Source organism: Podarcis raffonei, chromosome 9, assembly GCF_027172205.1.
Source record: "Podarcis raffonei isolate rPodRaf1 chromosome 9, rPodRaf1.pri, whole genome shotgun sequence".
Classification (NCBI taxonomy): domain Eukaryota; kingdom Metazoa; phylum Chordata; class Lepidosauria; order Squamata; family Lacertidae; genus Podarcis; species Podarcis raffonei.
In genome coordinates, this window is record NC_070610.1 from 78,436,383 (window position 1) to 78,459,151 (window position 22,769).

Below are 22,769 nucleotides of genomic sequence, written 5' to 3' on the forward strand. Positions count from 1 at the left end.
AAAGCAAAAATCACTTCCGTTTATTTTTCTCTAATAAAGCCACATTGGCCGCAACAAGCTCATGAATGTCCACCCGTTCTCCCGAGGGAGAGAAAGAGAGAGAGAGAGTGCGGGTTTATACACAATATAGAAAAATAAAATTTTGGGTGGGTTCCTACAAAGCGACATATTACAAGCATTAAGAAGTGGAAGCAGGACAGAGGTTCAAAGGACAGGCCAGAAGAGCTTTTTATCATGGTTTGGAAGGGGCAGGGTGGTAATGTGGACAGTTTATTCAGCCAGATCTTCCAGAGAACGGTGCAATCCTGCCTGGCTAGTTGGAGAGCAACAGAGGGTTGATGGAGCAGTGAGCAGGCCAGCTAAAAGGACTCCGAGCTGTTGAGGGTGGGGTGTCACTGGAGGCAGTCAATTTATTCTGATTTCCTCCCCATCCTTTGCAAAGATGCAGTGGACACAAGCAGTTCTCAAGACTCGAGCACCAGTTGTTTAAAAGCACAGACTTTGAAGAGAGAAGCTGGACACTTAGGAAAAAAACTCCCATTTCCAGGAGGCAAGGTTCAAAACCTAGATCCGGGGTCAGCAACCTATTTCAACAGGGGACCGGTCCACTGTCACTCAGACCTTGTGGGGGCCAGACTATTTTTTTTTGGGGGGGGATGAACGAATTCCCATGCCCCACAAATAACCCAGAGATGCATTTTAAATAAAAGCACACATTCCACTCATGTAAAAACATGCTGATTCCTGGACCGTCCGTGGGCCAGATTTAGACAGTGATTGGGTTGGATCCAGCCCCCGGGCCTTAGTTTGCCCACCCCACCCATGACCTAGATATACCTGTGATTCCCGCCCCCTCCAGTTCTGCTTACATCAAGAAAACTAGACGGAAAGGACCTACAAGGAGCCGCTCATTGAAATGACTTCTAAAAAGTAAATATAGCTCTGAGGGACTCAAGACGGCTGGGCTACAGCTTTGGGTTTGGGGGAGCAGGCAAAATATTGCCCTAGTGACCAGCCTCTCTCCTTGCCCCCAGCTGAATGAATCTCGCCCTTCCACTCTGGGCAGGTTGGTGGAAGCTGAACTGGCTTTTATTTGGATTAAGGCACGATAAGTAGAGAAACTGCTCCACCTGCTGTTCACACTGGTACCCACTGGATGCCGCCGATGGGATTGGCAGTCCAAGACAGAGGTTGGGAAGACCCAGATAAAGCCATGCCAGTCTTCCTCTAAAATGGAAGGTAGGTCCAAATATACATACAGTGGTACCTCAGGTTACATATGCTTCAGGTTACAGATTCCGCTAACCCAGAAATAGTGCTTCAGGTTAAGAACTTTGCTTCAGGATGAGAACAAAAATCGTGCTCCGGCGGCGCGGCGGCACTGGGAGGCCCCATTATCTAAAGTGGTGCTTCAGGTTAAGAACAGTTTCAGGTTAAGAACGGACCTCCGGAACGAATTAAGTACTTAACCCGAGGTACCACTGTACTTCAGACATACATTGTTATTCACCGTTGGCTTAAATGCCTATCCTGTTCCCCATGCACAGAATCCTTCCATTTTTTGCTCGTGCAGTTGCGTTAATTATCCAACACCTTGTGCATTGAGATGCTTCATATGTGTGTGTGTGTGTGTGTGTGTGTGTGTGTGTGTGTGAACCCAACAATATTTAAGGATATTATTATGTAAACACTTCATGTTTCTGGAAGGTGTCACTTTGTCCTGGATCTTAGGCAAGACAGTTGAAAAATTGCAGTGTTTTTTTGGTGTTTTTGTAAAAAAAAGAAGAAGAAGAAACAGCTTAACAAATTTGGGGTTTTCCAGAATGTCCTAGTTTTTACTTTTTGAAATATGGCAATTCCTAGGAGTGGGGGAGTTGCATTGAATGGAATGTGGATATCGTATTTCATCTTCCCATGATGACGCTGCTAGGTGAAATTTCCAACTCCCCGTTAGTTAAATTATGGTCTTGAATGAAGGGCTGCTGCTGCATCCTGGACCATTCTATCTGCAAGGCCCATCATTGCACGCAAAATTGTCTCTCCAAAACCTGAAGGGAAATGGAAGGGAAGGTTATGGGACCAACCGCAGCAGAATTTCTCTCCTTGGCGTTTTTTACTGCTGGCCTGCAAAGCTGCCCACCCCTCTGCTCTCTTCTAGAGTCCTGAGAAGATAATACATGACTGTGATCCAGTTGCCACCACCAAAGACCAAGACTAATGATGGGAAAGATGAAAGGGTCCACCTGGTAGACCAGCTTTCCTTTCTTTGGCGAGTTGAAGCAAGGAGGATGTGTTTCTGGAACCTGACCTGTGCTGGATTTCTTCCCAAGTCTGACATGACTCAACCAGAAAAATCCACAGAGGAGAGGAGGAGGAGAAGGACCTTAGCCAAACCCCTTCTTCTTCCTCCTCCAAGGCCTCAAATGTCCAGGGCATCAGTTGGAAAGGAAATCGATAGAAGCTCTCACGGTCTTTGACGTCTGGACATCCATGGCTGCCACCTTGATCTCAGTGTCTCCAAACTGCATGCTGGCTCGGATCTCCCTCCTGCTCTTCTTCGGAGAGCTGGGCTCCTCCAACTCATCCAGGTCCAGGCTGATGGTACCGCATTTCCTGACCCCGGGGTCGGTGATGTAGACCACGTCGTCGGTGCCACAGCAGTAGATGTTGATGATGATCTTCCGCTGTCCGACCCGCGCGGGGCAGTAGCTCCTCTGCACCACCTCGCCCAGCGCCACGGACTGGTCCACAGAGACAAACTTCTCAAAGATGTCGGTGCACCAGTTCTTCCCTTCCTTGACCAGCAGTTTCTCCCTGGGGTGCTTGCCCTCCACGAACTTGTTGAGAACCCCCACGCCATAGGTCAGAGGGGAGCGCCTCACACGGACGATGGTGGGGTCCAGGCCGAAGAGCACCGCGCCTTTCAGGATGGTCAGGCCCACGTCCTGCGGGATGATGACTCGGCAGACGGCGCTGAAGGCCGACTGGACCGCGTGCTGCAGCATCGAGGACTCGGCAAAACCTCCCACCAGGAAGAGGAACTTGATGCCTTTGACTTCCGGCTTCTTCATGAGGTCACCTGAAGGGAGAGAGGGGACAGTGGAGGGACGTGGACAGGCCACAGTGGTCAAAAGGAGGGTGGAAAAACTTGGCAAGGTTCCATTTGGGAGCCAGTAGCTGTCAATAATAATAATAATAATAATAATAATAATAATAATAATAATAATAATAATTTATACCCCACCCATCTGGCTGGGTTTCCCCAGCCACTCTGGGCGGCTTCCAACAAAACACTAAAATACAATAACCTATTAAACATTAAAAGGTTCCCTAAACAGGGCTGCTTTCAGATGTCTTCTAAAAGTCTGGTAGTTGTTCATCTCTTTGACATGTGGTGGAAGGACGTTCTACAGGGCAGGTGCCACTACCAATAAGGCCCTCTGCCTGGTTCCCTGTAACCTCACTTCTCGCAGGGAGGGAACTGCCAGAAGGCCCTCAGCATTGGACCTTAGTGTATGGGCTGAACGATGGGGGTGGAGACGCTCCTTCAGGTCTACTGGACCTCTGAGGCCGTTTAGGGCTTTCAAGGTCAGCACCAACACTTTGAATTGTGCACGGAAATGTACTGGGAGCCAGTGTAGGTCTTTCAAGACCGGTGTTATATGGTCCCGGCGGCCACTCCCAGTCACCAGCCTAGCTGCTGCATTCTGGATTAGTTGTAGTTTCCGGGTCACCTTCAAGGGTAGCCCCACGTAGAGCGCGTTGCAGTAGTCCAAGCGGGAGATAACCAGAGCATGCACCACTCTGGCGAGACAGTCTGAAGGCAGGTAGGGTCTCATCCTGCGTACCAGATGGAGCTGGGAGACAGCTGCCCTGGACACAGAATTGACCTGCGCCTCCATGGACAGCTGTGAGTCCAAAATGACTCCCAGGCTGTGCACCTGGTCCTTCAGGGGCACAGTTACCCCATTTAGGACCAGGGAGTCCCCCACACCTGTCTGCCCCCTGTTCCCCAAAAACAGTACTTCTGTCAAGGCTCCAGGGCAGAGCTGAAGCTTTTCTGAAACTCCACACCTGTCAGGTAGGCTCACTATCAGCAGAAAGAACCTAAGAGGTTCCCTGCAGGATCAGGGCAACATTCTATCTGGTCCAGCATCCTGTTCTCACAGCCAGATGTCTGTGGGAAACCAGCAAGCAGGATTTGAACACAAGACCTCTCCCCCCTCCTGCAGTTTCCAGCAACTGGGATTCAGAAGCATTGCTGCCCCCAACTGCATACCCTCCAACGTTTCTCTGGTGAAAATTGGAATGTCCTGTTCCATGAAAATAATAATTTTATTACTTGTATGAAACCATTCGATTGGACAGCTTCCAACATACAGTGGTACCTTGGTTCTCGAACGGCTGAGTTGTCAAACAAATCGACTCCCCAACGCCGCAAACTCAGACGTAAGTGTTCCGGTTTGTGGTCGTTTCTCAGAAGCTGAACGTCCGACGCGGTTTCCGCTTGAGTGCAGGAAGCTCCTGCAGCCAATCAGAAGCCGTGTCTTGGTTTTCAAACGGTTTCGGGAGTTGAATGGACTCCCGTAACAGATTAAGTTTGAGAGTACCACTGGATATAAAAATATAAAGGTAAATGGTAAAGAGACCCCTGACCATTAGGTCCAGTCGTGGCCGACTCTGGGGTTGCGGCGCTCATCTCGCTTTATTGGCCGAAGGAGCCGGCGTACAGCTTCCGGGTCATGTGGCCAGCATGACTAAGCCACTTCTGGTGAATCAGAGCAGCGCACGGAAACACTGTTTGCCTTCCCGCTGGAGCGGTGCCTATTTATCTACTTGCACTTGACATGCTTTCGAACTGCTAGATTGGCAGGAGCAATCCCCGTTGTGGGGATTCGAACCGCCGACCTTCTGATCGGTAAGTCCTAGGCTCTGTGGTTTAACCCACAGTGCCACCCGTGTCCCTTATATAAAAATATAATAAAGCATTAAACATAAAAAAACACCTTCCCTATACAAGACTGCCTTCTAAAAGTGTCTAAAAAGTTGTATACTTTCCTATCTCCTTGGCTTGTGGGTTGCACAACTCCATACCCACCAACAAATCTCTGATGAAAATAGGGAGGTCCAAGTGGGACATTTTGGGATCAAATTAGAAACCGGGGTGGCTTCTGTAAGTCTGAGACTGTCCCTGGAAAATATGGACACTTGGAGGGTAGCAAGAGCACAGGCCAGGGGGATCTTGGGAGTCTCACACTTGGGCCTTGCGGCTGTCCGCAGGATCAGCCTGCAAGTTGGTGGAACTGACCAGCAAAATGATATCAATATAGAATTGGACGGGACCCTGAGGATCATCTGGTCCATCCCCTGCCACGCAGGAATCTTTTGCCCAATGCGGGACTCGAACTCACAACATTTGAGTTTAAGTGGTTCATTCTCTACCAACGAAGCTATCCACACTCACAAACTGACACACGTTTTTTCCTTTTGCCCATTTCAGGGCATTGCCCACAGGGGAAAGAGGGTTGGCACCCAGCTTGAGTTTCTGCACGCAGCCGAGCACTCTAATTGGGGGACTCACCGATGTGTGTGATAATCTGGCTGATGGTTGGCTGGAAGAGCTCGTTCATGGCTTCAGAGGACATGCGCAGCATCCCTTGTGAGGACCACTTCACTAGGTTCACGCTGGAGAAGCCAGAAAAGAGATTATTTATACATTTTTATTTGTTTTGTGTTTTTTGTGTAATTTTTGCTATTTATTTATTTATTGGTTTTCACATATTACATTACAATACAGATGTACCAAAACCAACACTATTTCCTCCCCATTCCCCCATACATTTACATTTATATTTCCTCAATCCATCATATTATTCTTTTCTCCTTCCTTCCACTGCCCCCACTCGATTTCCTCCACATTATACAATTTATAATAATCTTTGCATTCTACAACCTTCTCAAATCATCTATATAGTCTTATTATCTTTCCTTACTAATTTTTCTTCCGTCCAGAACTTCACATTTTAATCTAGGCATATTAGCGTATTTTTTTTGAGCAATATTTTGCCATATATTCATCAAAACATTTCCACTCCTTTTTTAATTTTTGATTCGACTGATTTCTTTTTATAGCAGTTAATTTTGCCAAAATTAAATATTCATTTAGTTTACAAATCCATACCTCCTTTGTGGGTATAGTTTGTGACTTCCACCTAGCAGCAATCACTATTCTAGCAGCTGTACTTGCATATAGAAAAATTCTTTCTTCCCCCTGTGGTATCTCTTCATCTATCAATCCAAGGAGATATGTCTGTGGTTTCTTTGCTATTGATATTTTCAACATCTTCTTTAGTTCTTCATGTACTACTACCCAAAATTTCTTCATTTCCTCCCACCTCCATCACATATGTCTTCTTGTTCCTATTTCTCCACCACATCTCCAACAGAGGTTGGATTTCAATTTGTATATCTTTGCCAACTTAACTGGCGTTAAGTACCACCTATAGCACATCTTTACGAAATTTTCTTTAATTGTATATGAGGCAGTAAATCGTATATCCTCTCACCAGAGTTTCTCCCATTGCTCTAGATGGATAGTGTTAAGTTGTGGGTGAACATATCAGACGACACAGCAATTCTTCAAACAGCTCTTGTTTATTCACAGGCCAGACCAGAACTGAACTGAAGGGTTCAGCTTATATAGAGCTCCACTAGAATGCAACAGTAACCACTATCTGTAACTATCCAATCACTGAACATCACTTTTGATCCCTTATTTGCATATGTGGATCTGAGCAAAAACTATCTACAGTATCTCCATGCTGGCCCAGGGTGAGAACTTCAGTACATAACAGATAGTATGTCCGAGATCCTGAGACCATTCAATCTTTCTGCTTCATTTTATGCTGTTTTAGTCTAATTGCAGTGTCCGATCTACACTGCCCTGATGGTGTTCTACTGAAAGAAGGCCTCCAATTTTTAACAAAAGGGGAACGAACTTGGGGTGGGGCAGTGGAATTGTGATCCTTTTATCCTTGCCAGGGCCAAGGTCATCCGAGAGTGAGGAGGGACCCCAGTGGTCACCTATCCCAACCCCCATTTTCATCCAACCCTCTGGGACCCTCACCTGCTGCGCTTCAGAGCCGTCTCCACGTTCTGTCCCCGGTGCTTCCGGTAAAAGTCGATGAAGGAGAAGGGCAGGGAGATGTTGAGGGAGTTGGCGCGGTGAGGGGCAGCCGTCCGCTTGCGGGCCTCGAACGCGATGGTCAGGTCGACCCAGGCCGCCGGGCGCTTGGCCTTGAAGGTGGCGATGAAGTCCTCACCAAAGATCTGGCAGAGAAGTTTCTCGAAGGCCAAGTCCACCCCCACGGCCCCGTAAGGACCTCCTGGAAGGCAGCGACGGGAGACGGAAGGTCAAAGGAGCAATGGAGAGGGGCAGCGCCGCACAGTGGCTAGCGTGTCAAACTAGGGCTTCAGAGGCCAGGGTTCGAATCCTCACAACATGCAGTTCGCTGGTTGGGACCTTGGGTTGCCTCTCAGCCTAGCCTACTTTGCAGGCTTGTGGGACAGAATGAGGAAATGGGAAACCATGTGTGCCATCTTGAGCTCCTTGGAGGAAAAAGGTGGGCTAATAATAATAATAATAATAATAATAATAATAATAATAATGGCATGAAGGATATGGGGCTTTCAGGGCCTAAGAGATGCTAGCCTCTGTGTGTGTTTTCTGTGCTCCCAAAGGTCAGGGCACTGTCTAGGATAGCCCCCTGAGCTAAGGAATGCATTTCCTTAAGGTGTTGTTGCAAATATGAACAACCTATCTGAAGAATAAGGGATGCGGGTGGCGCTGTGGGTTAAACCACAGAGCCTAGGACTTGCTGATCAGAAGGTCGTGGTTCGAATCCCCATGACGGGGTGAGCTCCCGTTTCTCGGTCCCTGCTCCTGCCAACCTAGCAGTTTGAAAGCACAGCAAAGTGCAAGTAGATGAATAGGTACCATTCCGGCGGGAAGGTAAACGGCGTTTCCGTGCGCTGCTCTGGTTCGCCAGAAGCGGCTTAGTCATGCTGGCCACATGACCCGGAAGCTGTATGCCGGCTCCCTCGGCCAGTAAAGCGAGATGAGCGCCGCAACCCCAGAGTCGGTCACGACTGGACCTAATTGTCAGGCGTCCCTTTACCCTTACCTATCCGAAGAATGCAGTGAGTCCCAGACATTTGCTTTTCCACTTTCAAATAAAGGCTTTGATTTTCCTTCTTATTTCGCCTCTTGCTTGCTATTTCAGTTTCAGCCACTGGGTGGAACCCTAACATCAGAACACCAAAAGGGGAGGCCAGCTTCAAGCAGCCCTGGACACCCAGGAATGGCCGTTCCAGCCAAAGAGCTGGGTGAGAGACAAACTTGGGCACAAACCCAGCTGCCTTTCAAAGCTGCAAAACTCCACAGCTTACATGAAAGTGCAGGGCTGTGGTCATGATTGTGTGGAATTTTGCCAAATACAGTTGTAATTGGGTCCCGAACGCCCTGGAACTTGGACGTTTTGGCTCCTGAACACCGCAAACAGTGACTGTTCCGGTTTGCGAACATTTTTTTGGAACCCAAATGTCCAACGGGGCTTCCACGGCTTCTGATTGGCTGCAGGAGCTTCTTGCAGCCAATCAGAAGCTGTGATTTGGTTTTCAAACATTTTGGAAGTCAAACAGACTTCCGTTCGACTTCCAAGGTACAACTGTTTGCACATTTCTGCAAAGCAATTTCCCCCCCAGTATGAAGAACTTCTTAATGTCGTTTTCACTAGCAGTGTGATGGCCTGGGAATCTGATTCAGAGGCTGAACCTGAGGAATCCCAGCCTGCACAGGAGTCCCCGCCTCCAGGGCCGGCTGAGCCAGGGCAGGGGCTTGAACCTGAAGGGCCCTCACCTGTGCTGGATCCTCAGGAGCAGACACCAGCTGAATCCGCTCTGGCTCCGGAGGTGATGGAGGACCCATTGCCTGCAGGTGCTCCACTCTCAGCCCCATCAGGGGAAAAGGAGGTTGCCCCTGGGTCCGGGAACCCTCCAGCCTCTCCTGAGCTGCAGAGGCTCAGGGCAGAGAGGCGGAGGGAACTAAGTTCCTGCAGGAGGAGTACTCGTCTCCAGGCCAGGAGAGGCGAGTCACCTGTGGACCAGGGCCGCCCTATGCCTCGGGGCAGATAAAAGCCAGCCAGCCCAGTCCCAGGCTGCGGGAGCAACATCGTTGGTTACCTGTTCCTGCCGGCACCCTGTCCTGCTTTCTCCCAGAGTTCCTGACCACGCCCGACTCCCTGCCTTGGACCCCGCTTCAGCCTCGGACCGGACACAGACCTCGCCGCACAGTAACCCCCCCCCCTCCGGGACCAGCACAAGCAGATTCCTTTCCCATGCTCTCCTTACCATAGTTATAGGCAGTTTTATCCACGCTTTACCACAGTCACGTGCATTCTTGCACGCATTGTTTTGCCGGAGAACTGCATCGCAAAATTCGGAGAAGTACAAATTCTGTGTTTCAGATTCCACAGGGTTTCGGAAAGCGTGAAAGAGATAAGTTTGCCTTTCTCCTCCACCTGCAGCCCTGGACCTCTTTGCAGGTGGCCTTGCTCTGTGGACTATCCCCAGCCCCCCCTCACCTGACGCTTTGTAGAGCTCCTTGAGGGTCCCCTGTGGCTGTTCAATCTGGTGCACAGTCAGATCGACTGTCCCTCCGCCACAGTCGGCCACGATGTAGCGGTCCCCTGTGGGATGAAGGAAAGAAGGTGGTGATGCCAGGTTCAGGAAAGGAATCACAGAATCATAGAGTTAGAAGGGATACCTGAGGGTCATCTAGTCCAACCCCGTGCAAGGCAGAAATCTCAGCTGAAGCATCCGTGACAGATGGCCACCTAACCTCTGCTGAGAAACCTCCAACGAAGGAGGGCCCAGATGTATGCAACAACAGCCGCGAGAGTTCTAATGCAAAATGAAGTTTTGATGGATGCAGCAATGGAATACTGAATGGTTTCGTTTATATAAAATATACAGGGATTTATGTTATGCAGAATGAGCCCTGGAAAGAGAAGAAGGGAAGTCTTTACAGGGGGTGGCGAACACAGCGCATGATATCATGGGCTTTCCCCCTGAGCCAGCTAGATGACATCGCAAGGGATCGTTGCCTTCGGAGAGCGAGAAAAATTCCCAGGGACGATTCACACCTCAGCCAGCACCTCTTTAATCTTCCAGCCTCGGGCAGGAGATATAGAAGTATAATCAGTCGTGCCAACAGGCCGAAAAACGGTTTCTATCAGTGGACTGTTAGGCTGCTGAACGGAAAATAATATGTTGTTGTTGTTGTTGTTTAGTCATGTCCGACTCTTCGTGACCCCATGGACCAGAGCACGCCAGGCTGTTGTTGATATTTTAGGGATGTTTAAATGAATACAGTCATACCTGATGCTTCAGGTTGCATTTTTCCGGGTTACCGACCCGCAAAACCCGGAAGTACCGGGACAGGTTATTTCCAGGTTTTGGTCTCACGCATGCGCAGAAACACCAAATCGCAACCCGCGCATGTGCAGACGCGCCGCTGCGGGTTGCAAACATGCATCCCACACGGATCACGTTTGCAACCCGAGCGTCCACTGTATTCTAAATTGTAAAACAGAAAATTCAATAAAAATTATAAAAAATTATAAATTAAAAAAAAGAAAAAAAGAAACTCCTTAATCCTGATTTTCTTTTCTTTATGGGAAAGCACGTCTTGGTTTAAGTCCACTTTGGTTTAAAACCGGACTTCCGGAATGGATTAAGGTTGTCAACCAAGGTACCACTGTAATCAATCCATCAGTCCTGCAAACTGCAGAATATTTCGCTCCACACACACATCCCAGCTGACTTGTGAATTCTTCTTTAAAAAAATCAGTCAAATTTCCCTCTTTCCCTCGCCTTTGAATTACCCCACTGGCTTCTGTATGCCACAACAGCTGCGAGAATATTACTAGCGAAGAATTGGAAGAAACAAGATTTATCAACTATCAAAGAATGGCAGATGAAGATGATGGACTATATGGAACTTGCCGAACTGACCTGGAGACTCTGAGACCAGAGAGAAGAGATGGCGGAAGAAAATTGGAAGATGTTTAAAGAATATTTGAAAAAATATGTTAATAATAGCTTTGGAAGTGGATATAGGCTGTAGGGTTAGAAGTAGAAGATAGTGTATTTTAAAATAGTATTATTTGTAAGTGATAAAATGTGAAGATTTTTATAGTAAAAGTACCGGTAAGTGTGATTAAAAAAATGGTTAAAAATTATGATATATGTAAACTGCTAAAGATGAAGTAAAATGAAAATCAGATAGGGGGGACTTGTGGAAGCTCACCTAACAATGTTTAGAAAAAATAAGGATAAGACAAGAATCTGTTTGTATTGTTTGTTTTTCTGTTTGTGTTGTTTAGTTGTGTTATAAAATGAATTTTAAAAAATGAACTTTTTACCACGTGTGGTGGACCTGCCCCAAGGTGAAAGACTTCTGGGAAAAGATTTATAATGAGCTGAAAAAAATGTTGAAATATACATTTATAAAGAAACCAGAGGCCTTTCTTCTTGGAATAACAGGTCTGGAACTGCCCAAGAAAGATGTTAAATTATTTTTGTATGCCACAACTGCTGCTCGAATTTTACTAGCTAAAAAGTGGAAAATGCAGGAACTACCTACGGTGGAAGAATGGCAGATGAAGATGATGGATTTCTTGGAGCTAGCCGACCTGACCGGAAGAGTCCGCGACCAGAAGGAGGAGGAGTATCAGGAACAATGGACAAAAATTAATGATTATTTAGTTAAATATGTTAAGTTAAACCAACTGGAAAAAGCTTGCAGGTACTTGATTGGCTTAGGGTTTTACATAAGTTAAGTATTAACATTGATCTAGAAACGAAAAGAATCAAGGATTTTAATTGTTCAAGTTAAATTTATAAGAACTTTATTTGGAAAACCGTTAAAAGGATATACATTGAAATTCAATCAAGGGGAAACGAGGAAGTCAATTAACAATGTTAATAAGTGTAACTTTAATAAGGTTATGATTTATGTTTGTTTGTTTGTTTGTTTATAATTGTGTGAAAACCAATAAAATAAAAAAAATGGGAGGGGAAATTTTTTTGGGGGGGAAATGAATTGCCCCCCCCGGCTCTTCCTACCTGTCTGCATTTCGGACCAGAGCTCTCCCATCCCGGACTCGACCAGGAAGGTGCGGCTGTGTCTGGAACGGCGGAGTTGTTCTCGGGCTGCAGGAAGACGAATCGGAAAGTAAGGCAGCAGCAAGACGGGGAAAACACAGGCACAGAGAGAAGAAATGGAATAATCCCTTCGTTGTTTTGTTTTATAACCATAGAATGGACCCTGAAGATCTTCAATGCCCTGCAGTGCAGGAATATGCGATTGTCCCACACAGGGATCGAACCTGCATTATCAGTACCACACTCGTAACCGACTGAGCTATCCAGCTCCTATTCTTTTCTTTTCTTTATTATTTATTTATATCCCGCCAGTCCTCCAAGCAGCACAAGGTGGCGCACGGCTCTCCACCTCCCCATGTCGTCTTCAAAACAACCCTGCGAGGTAGTTTGGACTGAGAGTGACCCAGGGAGTTTCAATTGGACTAGTTGCAGATGAAAGTACAAGGTGCAAGCTTCCATGTCACACTAACTCTTCGGCGGGGGAGCTAGGACCCTCGTACCTACGGGATCGCCTCTCCGCGTTCTGCCCTGCGGAGGACCTTAAAGTCCATAAAAAGCAACACCCTAGAGGTCCGGGCCCTAAGGAAGTCAGATTAGCCTCAACCAGAGCCAGGGCCTTTTCAACACTGGCCCCGGCCTGGTGGAATGCTCTGTCTCATGAGACCAGGGCCCTGCGGGATCTGATTTCTTTCCACAGGGCCTGTAAGACAGAGTTGTTCCACCTGGCCTTTGGCTTGGAATCAACTTGATCCCCTTCTCCTCTTTGCTTTCTCCTTCTGTGATGGAACTCCTATTTGGGGACTTCCCTGGGGGTTTTTCTGGCCCACATAGGACTAGTCTGGATAGTTGGCCTTGGTGAAAATTTCACATTTTCATCCCCCAAAACATTTTTTATTTGAGTTTCTACTGAAACTGCATTTTAATGTTGTATTTTAATCTTGTTTTTTAAGTTGTATTTCAATCAATTGTTTTTATGCCTGGTGTTAGCCGCCCTGGGCCCGGTTTTGGCTGGGGAGGGTGGGGTATAAATAAAATTATTATTATTATTATTATTATTATTATTATTATTATTATTATTATTATAGTTTAAGGTAAACAATAATTGAAAGCTGAAAGAAAACACAGTGTGTGTCCAGGTATGGTTTTAACCGGACTCTTGGGATGGCATTTCACGCCGTTCAGCTTAGCTGTAACCCCAGTGCTCCAAAGGGTCCTAGAATTCTAGAGTCGGAAGGGCACCCAAAGGCCATCTAGTCTGACCCCCTGCAATACAGGAACTCTGCCTCTGGCCTTGAGCTTCATCTTATTAGGAAGAGCACAGAAGGGAGCTGGAGAGAAGCAGATACACAGAGGGGTGTTCTTGCCTTCAGAAACCTCTCGGGCTTAGAATCATAGAACCAGTGCTTTTTTCATGTATATATATATATATATATATATATATGTTTGGGGGTACTCTCATTTTGACTCAAGAAAAAACCAACATTTTATATTTCAAATCAGGGAAAATAAATACAGTAAATGGACAAAAGCACAAAGATACACAAAATGTTTAGGGGGGTGCGTACCCCTGTGTACCCCCAGGAAAAAAAGCTCTGCATGGAACTGGAGAAATGGAAGGGGGCCCCCAAGAGTCTCGGTAGTGGCACCCGCCCTGTGGAGCTCCCTCCCACCAGATATCAAAGAGAACAACAACCACCAGACTTTCAGAAGACATCTGAAGGCAGCCCTGTTTAGGGAAGCTTTTAATGTTTGATGCATTACTGTATTTTAATATTTTGTTGGAAGCTGCCCAGAGTGGCTGGGGAAGCCCAGCCAGATGGGCAAGGTATAAATGATAAACTGTTGTTGTTGTTGTTGTTTAGTCCAACCCTTTGCAATGCAGGAATCGCAACTAACACCACTAATAAATGAGGCAGAGACTCAAGATCTGACTCTCTCCTCCATCGGACCAATGGTTGCAAAAATCGTTTGGGCAAGAAAATGGGGAGATTGGGAACGCTCCCAAGAAGTCCAGGAGCAATGCTCAGCAATCTGAAGTTGTTCTGGAGTCACCACAAGCAAGATCTGGAGCGCCTTGGGTAAAAGCAGCACCACAGTGCAGGCCAGATGGTCTGTGGTGGGGCTGAGGACAGCTAGCCTTCTCCCCCCCCCAAGGCTAAACAGATGTAGGGAAACTCCCTGACCTGGCCAAGGTTTCAGGAAACAGGCCATTTCCCCACAACTTCCCTCTTGAGAATCTCCTGGCTTCCGGCTTCCCTCCCTTGGCTTCAAGACAGAAGCCTTTCTTTAGAATTGCAGTGGATGCTCGGGCTGCGAACGGGATCCGTGCGGGACATTGCTGTAAACTTACAGATTTGAAAATAAGGGACCAGCAGCCTCGAAAATAAGGGATCAGCAGCCAAAATAAGGGAGTTTCCAAACACAGGTATGTTCAACTTCTGAGCCCCTCCGAGCTCCCTCCCTGTGGAACGCCCTCCTATCAGATGTCAAAGAGAACAACAACTACCTGACATTTAGAAGACATCTGAAGGAAGCCCTGTTTAGGGAAGTTTTTAATGTGTGACAATTTAATGTATTTTTACATCCTATCAGATGTCAAGGAAATAAACAACTATCTGACTTTTAGAAGATGGTGCTGACCTTTAAAGCCCTAAACGGACTTGGTCCAGTAGACCTGAAGGAGCGTCCCCACCCCCATCGTTCTACCCAGACACTGAGGTCCAGCTCTGAGGGCCTTCTGGCGGTTCCCTCATTGCGAGAAGCCAAGTTTCAGGGAACCAGGCAGAGGGCCTTCTCAGTGGTGGCACCCGCCCTGTGGAACGCCCTCCCATCAGATGTCAAGGAGATAAACAACTGTCTGACTTTTAGAAGGCATCTGAAGGCAGCCCTGTTTAGGGAAGCTTTTAATGTTTGAAGGACTATTGTATTTTAGTGTTCTGTTGGAAGCCGCCCAGAGTGGCTGGGGTATAAATAATAAATTCTATTCTATCCTAATTGTAGGGCTGGCCCTGCAGATCATCTCTATGGTTTTGTGTTCAGAAAGGGTCCCAAGACTGTTGATCTGAGACAGGGGTTGAATAACTTCTGCTTAGAAGGAGAGGGGCGCTGTGGTTCAGATCCTGGAAACTTCAGGCGTGGCACTCGCTCGTGGACTCCAGAAAGGCTCCCTCAGCTCTCTTTCCTACAGGCAGAGCTGCAGAAGACTCCGCAAAGCTGTTTGCAGTGAGACGGGCTCTTTAATAACTGTGGTTTGTTCTGCTAATAAAATCAAATGAAGACCAGATGTGTGGAAACCTTAATTTAAACCACTGTCTTCTGATGCTTTCCCCCTTTTCTTACTGTATTTAAAACGGCTCCGTCAGAGAATAGGCGGCCCAAGAGGGAAAACTGGGTGGAGCTGGGTAGAAGATGCACACACCACCTGCGGAACTCACTGCCACAATATATTCTCCCATCTCTTGCGGGGGCGCAATTAGTGCCAGCACTGTATGTTAAGAGTTTGGGTGTAATCTTAGATACCTCCCTTTCCATGGAGGCACAGATTGCAGCTATAACAAAGGCGGCATTTTTTCAGCTCCGCCAAGCTAAGCAGTTGGCTCCTTACCTCTCTCGCCCTGATCTGGCCACTGTGATCCACGCGACGGTCACCTCCAGACTGGATTATTGTAACTCGCTCTACGTGGGGCTGCCCTTGAGACTGACCCAGAAACTCCAGCGGGTGCAGAATGCCGCGGTGAGACTCCTTACGGGGTCCTCGCTGCGGGATCACATTCACCCAGTGCAATACCAGCTGCACTGGCTCCCGGTGGAGTACAGGATCAGGTTTAAGGTGCTGGTTTTGACCTTTAAAGCCCTATACGGCCTAGGACCCTCGTACCTACGGGACCGCCTCTCCTGGTATGTCCCACGGAGGACCTTACGGTCTTCAGACAAAAACATCTTGGAGGTCCCAGGCCACAGGGAGGTTAGGCTGGCCTCAACCAGAGCCAGAGCTTTTTCGGCTGTGGCCCCGATCTGGTGGAATGCTCTGTCCCAAGAGACTAGGGCCCTGCGGGACTTGACATCTTTCTGCAGGGCCTGCAAGACGGAGCTGTTCCACCAGGCCTTTGGCCAGGGCACAGCCTGACTCCCTCCCTCGGCAATTCTTCACAGAACTCTAGCCCAATGATTGCCATCAATTTGATTTGAACTGATTTTACAATGAATTGATTTTAGAATGCTGTATTATTTTACTGTTGTTAGCCGCTCTGAGCCCGGCTTTGGCTGGGGAGGGCGGGATATAAATAAAATATTATTATTATTATTATTATTATTATTATTATTATTATTATTGCAAAGGCAACTGACCACATGGGTATCAGCACATCTCACCTTGGCTTAATATGGATTGTGCTTCCTTTTAATACCCCCAGCTACTGTCGCCCCACACTTTCTCATCCCTATGCAGTCAGTGGCCTAGTGCGCATCCAGATTTAGGGAGGATGCCGCACTGACGAGAGGGAATTGAAGGAGGCTAAAAGGGTCACGATCCGAATTAAGAAGAGGTCACCACAATTTAAGAAAGATGTTGACAAACTGGAAGGTGTGCGGAGGAGGGTGGCCAACATGACCAGGGGTCTGGAAATGGAGCCTGATGAGGAACAGTCGAAGGAGCTGGGTATTTTATTTTATTTTTTAAATAGTTTTTATTGATTTTTACATTTTTATCTTCATCACAAGAACATCATCTCAGATATAAACCCAAACCCAAATACAGCCCCTCTACGACTTCCCTCGCTTCCTCTTCTGGTTTGTTGCATAATAATTTTCCTGCTTTTTGGTTATACCGCAGTACTGTATTCTCTAAATTAGGTCCTTTCTTTATTCTGGGGCTACCTTTGAAGGTGACCCGGAAACTGCAATTAATCCAGAACGCGGCAGCTAGACTGGTGACTAGGAGTGGCCACTGAGAACATATAACACCAGTCCTGAAAGACCTACATTGGCTCCCAGGACGTTTCCAAGCACAATTCAAAGTGTTGGTGCTGACCTTTAAAGCTCTAAACAGCCTCGGTCCTGTATACCTGAAGGAGCGTCTCAACCCCCATTGTTCAGCCCGGACACTGAGGTCCAGCGCTTCTGGCAGTTCCCTCATTGCGAGAAGTGAGGTTACAGGGAACCAGGCAGAGGGCCTTCTCGGTGCTGGTGCCCGTCCTGTGGAACACCCTCCCATCAGATGTGAAGGAAATAAGCAGCTATCTTATCTTTATGATACGCTCCGATACAATATCTTTATTGTCATTGTCCCATACAGAACAACAAAATTGAAAAATCTACATAAGACATTCAAAAACCCTAAAAACTCTGAAACCCCATTTTAAAATACAGTATACTATAGAGACTCCTTATACTGCGTTTAGAACCAGAATTGCATTTGGGTAGAAACTGTTTCTCAGGCAGCTAGTCCTGGTCTTTATAACCCTATACCTTCTCCCAGAAGGCAGAAGCTGAAAATGTCTTAAAAGACAGCCCTGTTTAGGGAAGTTTTTGATATTTAACGCTGTATTGTTTTAACACTTGACTGGGAGCCGCCCAGAGTGGCTGGGGAAACTCAGCCAGAAGAGCAGGGTAAAAATAAATTATTATTATTGGTAATTGTAAGTGTTTAGTCTAATCCTGCTAGGGTGTTCATTTCTTTACAATATTTCTGTAAGTACATCGTAAGGAGCTGGGTATTTTTAGCCTGGATGAGAGGAGATACAATAGCCATAACCCCTGGAGCGATTGGATTTTAAAGCAGAGATTGGATGGTCATCTGCCATGGCTGCTTTAGCTGAGATTCCTGCATTGCAAGGCGTTGCCCTAGATGACACCAACCAATTTGACCTTCACGAGTCCTTTTTCAAAGCCACCCAAAGCCTTAGACGGGTCTGATTCAGCAGGAGCAGCTCCCTAAAAGCTAGGTACTCTGTGTTTTTACACAAAACAAATGAAATACCGTGAAAACCCCTGAAACGAGAAGTAATCGACCTTATAATGGTAAAGGGACCTCTGACCATTAGGTCCAGTTGTGACTGACTCTGGGGTTGCGGCTCTCATCTCGCTTTATTGGCCGAGGGAGCCGGCGTACAGCTTCCGGGTCATGTGGCCAACATGACTAAGCTGCTTCTGGCAAACCAGAAAAGTGCACGGAAACGCCGTTTACCTTCCCACCAGAGCGGTACCTAATTATCTACTAGCACATGATGTGCTTTTGAACTGCTAGGTTGGCAGGAGCAGGGACCGAGCAACGGGAGCTCACCCCGTCATGGGGATTCAAACAGCCGACCTTCTGATCAGCAAGTCCTAGGCTCTGTGGTTTAACCCACAGCGCCACCTGCGTCCCTTAATTATCTTATAGAAATAAACTAAATAATAAAAATCAAAAAGTTTAAGGAAAAAAATAGAAAAACCTAGAATTGTACAAAGCCTTAATGGGATGCCGGCTACAAACTTCGTTTCACTGAACTATTCAGTTTCCTCAGAAAGAAATAGAAAAATCATAAACCTTATATGACCAAAATTCAAAAAAGGGGGTTAAAACCTGAAAAATTCTGAAGCATTATAATCCTAGCTCAACCTAGGTGAAGCAAAGCGCAGTAATAAAGGATTAAGGACTCAAAGGTACAGTTTCTAATACTAAGTTTACAAAAAAGGTTTGAAAACCTAACTGGCAAGTTTTAGACACAGCCCAACTTAAAGAAAGCCAAACACAGCAATAAAGAGTGATCTGCCCTTCTGCTCGCTCAAGAGCGCAGGATCCGTGCGTCTTACCCTGCCTGAAGCTGGAATCGATGGGCAGATCCGACATGAGTCCATTGGCCTGGGGCTTGTAGCTCAGGTCGATCAGCTGGTTGAGGCGGAGTTTGCGGCAGTAGATGGAGGCTGCTTCCGGCTCCAGCGCGATCAGGAGCTGCTCAGGGTTTTCCGAAGGAACCAGCCCAGCCTGGAGGAAGGAAGAGAAAGGAGGTCACTGGGAGGAAGGAGTCGTTGCAGAAGACAGCCCAAAAATCTCTCTGGAGAGCCCCTGGCAACAGCCACTCCTGGAGGAGTGATTAACATCATCCATAGAAATATGCAGTGCAGAATTCATTGGGCAAGGCAGTTTGCATGCCCTCCAACATTCCCCCCCCCCATATATATATGTATGGAAGTGAGAACTGGACCATAAAGAAGGCTGATCGCCAAAGAATTGATGCTTTTGAATTCTGGTGCTGGAGGAGACTCTTGAGAGTCCCATGGACACAAGGAGAAGGGGACGACGGAGGACGAGATGGTGGGACAGTGTTCTGGAAGCTACCAGCATGAGTTTGACCAAACTGCGGGAGGCAGTGGAAGACAGGAGTGCCTGGCATGCTCTGGTCCATGGGGTCACAAAGAGGCGGACACAACTAAACGACTAAACAACAACAACAAATGTGTGTGTGTGTTTTAACATATCATTTTCAACAATTATTAAACATACTTTTATATCTTATACAATTTTTTGACTTCCATCAATCACATCTGAAAATTTTCCAATCTTTTCACTTAATCTACATTTCTTACTTTCACTATTACATTTAAATCTCATAACTAATGTCTCTCTTCTTTCTCTTCTTTGCAATATTTCATATATTTCTCCTTACAAAACTTCTTGTAGTCCTACTAGCGTAATTTGTTGATGACAGTTGCTCTTCAAATAGTTCATATATTTCTTCCAATCTTCTGTAAATCTCTGGTCCCGCAGGTTTCGAATCCTTTCTGCCATTTTGTCCAATTATGCATAGTCCATTAATTTTGTCTGCCATTCTTTTTTCGTCGATATTTCTTCTTGCTTCCATTTCTGAGCCAACAATACTCTTGCCGCCCTCCAACATTTCTCTGATGAAAATAGGGACGTCCTATTCCATAAGAGTAGCTTTATTATTTATACCCCTTCCATCTGACTGGGTTGCCCAGTCCAACACATATAAAAACATAATAAAATATTAAACATTAAAAAAAACTTCCCTATACATGGCTGCCTTCAGATGGCTCAGGGGTCTGACAACTCCATACCTTCCAACATTTCTCCAATGAAAATTGGGACATCCTAAGGAAAAGGGGGACATTCCAAGATAAAATCAGAAACTGGGACAGCTTATGTAAATCAGGGAAGTCCCTGGAAAATAGGGACACTTCGAGGGTCTGAGTTGGAGCATTTTACACTGGCAAGAATGTTATTTGCCCAAGAATGGAAAGAAGAAGAAGTCCTAAGGAAAGAAGAATGAATGCAAAAACTTATGGAATATGCAGAAATGGCAAAACTTACTGGAAAAATAAGAAATCAAGATAACAAACTTTTTAATAAAAGAATGGAAATGGTTCATTGAATATCTACAAACAAATTGTAAACAGATAAGGACATTGGCAGGATTATTGTAACAACCTGCAGTTATACAAGAGTATATAATTAAAGTAGTTTAATAAAAGAATAACTTAAGTTAATTTAGAATATGCAGGAAATGATAAAAATAAATTTAAGGAACCACAGAGGAGGAAGGAAGTCGTGTTTTGAAATTTTAAAATTACTGCAAAACTATTGAAAGGTACCATATATAACTGAAAACCATAATTTTTTTTAAAAAAAAGAAAGAAAAAACAGCTCAATGGCAGCCAAAACCACAGAGGGGGCGTGAGTCTCGCAGGCATCTGACATCCTGAATTTATTGTGTGAAGGCCAAACTCCTGAACTGAAACACTTGGTCTTGCTGCAAGACAGACCCAAAAGAGAAAATAGCAGAACACCACTAGGAATCACATACAGCTCCCAAGTTAAAACAGTTTAATGCGTCATCAGAGATTTACAACATCTCCTAGATCAGCCTTTCTCAACTTTTGGGTCTCCAGATGTTGTTGAACTACAACTCCCATCACCCCTAGCTAGCAAGGCCAGAGCTCAGGGATGATGGGAGTTGTAGTCCAACAACATCTGGGGACCCACAGGTTGAGAACCGCTGTCCTAGACAATGACAGTTCTCTTTCTCAAGCTCTGGGAGGAAGACCTTTCATTGCCTACCGACAGCCACCCAATCTTAAACAGCTCCTCACCCACAATAATACAGCAACTAGACTTAACACGGACACTGGTACCAGAGCCTGCAATAAACCCAGATGCTAACTTTGCTGCCACATAGACCCAGACAACACCATCACTGGACCCAACAACAACTATAACAATACCATCCCAGGCCTATTTAATGGCTCATCTTCTAATGTTTAGTCGGAATCCCCTTTGTTGTAACTTGAAGCCATTGGTTCATGTCCTACCCTCCAGAGCAGGAGAAAACAAGCTTGCCCCATCTTCCATGTGTCGGCCCTTGAGATATGTGAAGATGGCTATCATATCTCCTCGCAGTCTCCTCTATTCCAGCTTAAACGTACCCAGCTCCTTCAACCATTCCTCATAAGGCTTGGCTTCTAGACCCTTGATCATCCTGCTTGCCCTCCTCTGCACACATTCCAGCTCGTCAACATCCTTCTCAAATTGTGGTGCCCAGAACTGGACACAGAAGGACTCCAGGTGTGGTCTGGCCAAGGCAGAAGAGAGCAGTACTATGACTTCCCTTGATCTGGACACTAGACTTCTGTTGATGCAGCCTAGAAGAGCCATGGCTTTTTCACTCACCAGGTAGGCAGCCTCCCTCATGAACTGCTTGGCAGGCTGTTTCCAGATGGCCGGCACGGTGATCACCCACCGGATGGCATCTTTCTCTGGCAAGGCTGGGCACTGGTCCTTGAGTTCCTGCAAGGCACAGGGAACAAAGCAGGAGGAATTGACTCTCCACTGGCTCCAAGAAACGGAGGGAGAAGGGAGCAACCATAGGAAGGAGAGGCAAACTTATTCACTGCCACAGCTAAAAATTGGCCACTGTTTCTTTAATGCTAAAAGAACTAAGTCAGCATGAGTCAGTGGCCTACAATGACTCATGCAACCTTTCACCAAATTGTACCTGTATATATAGAGGGGTCAATGTTAGTGTTGGGTGTTGGGTTGGTTGGATTGATGGTAGAAAGCTGGTTGTGTTTGGTGTTTGTAAAAGCTGTCAGTTGTGGTTGGAGAGGAAGACTTTTTAAGAATAAAAGCAGCAATACTCTGCAAGAATAAAGGTAAAGGTACCCCTGCCCGTACAGGCCAGTCTTGACAGACTCTGGGGTTGTGCGCCCATCTCACTCAAGAGTCCGGGGGCCAGCGCTGTCCGGAGACACTTCCGGGTCATGTGGCCAGCGTGACAAAGCTGCATCTGGCAAGCCAGCGCAGCACACGGAACACCGTTTACCTTCCCGCTGGTAAGCGGTCCCTATTTATCTACTTGCACCCGGGGGTGCTTTTGAACTGCTAGGTTGGCAGGCGCTGGGACCGAGCAGCGGGAGCGCACCCCGCCGCGGGGATTCGAACCGCCAACCTTTCGATCGGCAAGCCCTAGGCGCTGAGGCTTTTACCCACAGCACCACCCGCGTCCCTTCACTCTGCAAGAATACTCTTTCTCAAAGACTCTTTTGTG

At 46.6% G+C, this 22,769-nt stretch overlaps 1 protein-coding gene across 1 annotated transcript in view; it reads right to left on the reverse strand.

The window, feature by feature from the left end:
• The window catches only part of HSPA12B (heat shock protein family A (Hsp70) member 12B), a 51,233-nt gene continuing 28,464 nt past the window's right edge, over positions 1-22,769 (reverse strand). Inside the window, exons 7-13 of the mRNA XM_053402198.1 lie at positions 21,893-22,009; positions 19,018-19,189; positions 12,187-12,273; positions 9,642-9,746; positions 7,127-7,385; positions 5,582-5,685; positions 1-3,079 (exon numbers count right to left, since the gene is read on the reverse strand). Of these exons, the coding sequence (XP_053258173.1) occupies positions 2,436-3,079; positions 5,582-5,685; positions 7,127-7,385; positions 9,642-9,746; positions 12,187-12,273; positions 19,018-19,189; positions 21,893-22,009 (1,488 nt within the window). The 3' untranslated portion in view covers positions 1-2,435. The remainder of the gene's footprint in view (positions 3,080-5,581; positions 5,686-7,126; positions 7,386-9,641; positions 9,747-12,186; positions 12,274-19,017; positions 19,190-21,892; positions 22,010-22,769) is intronic.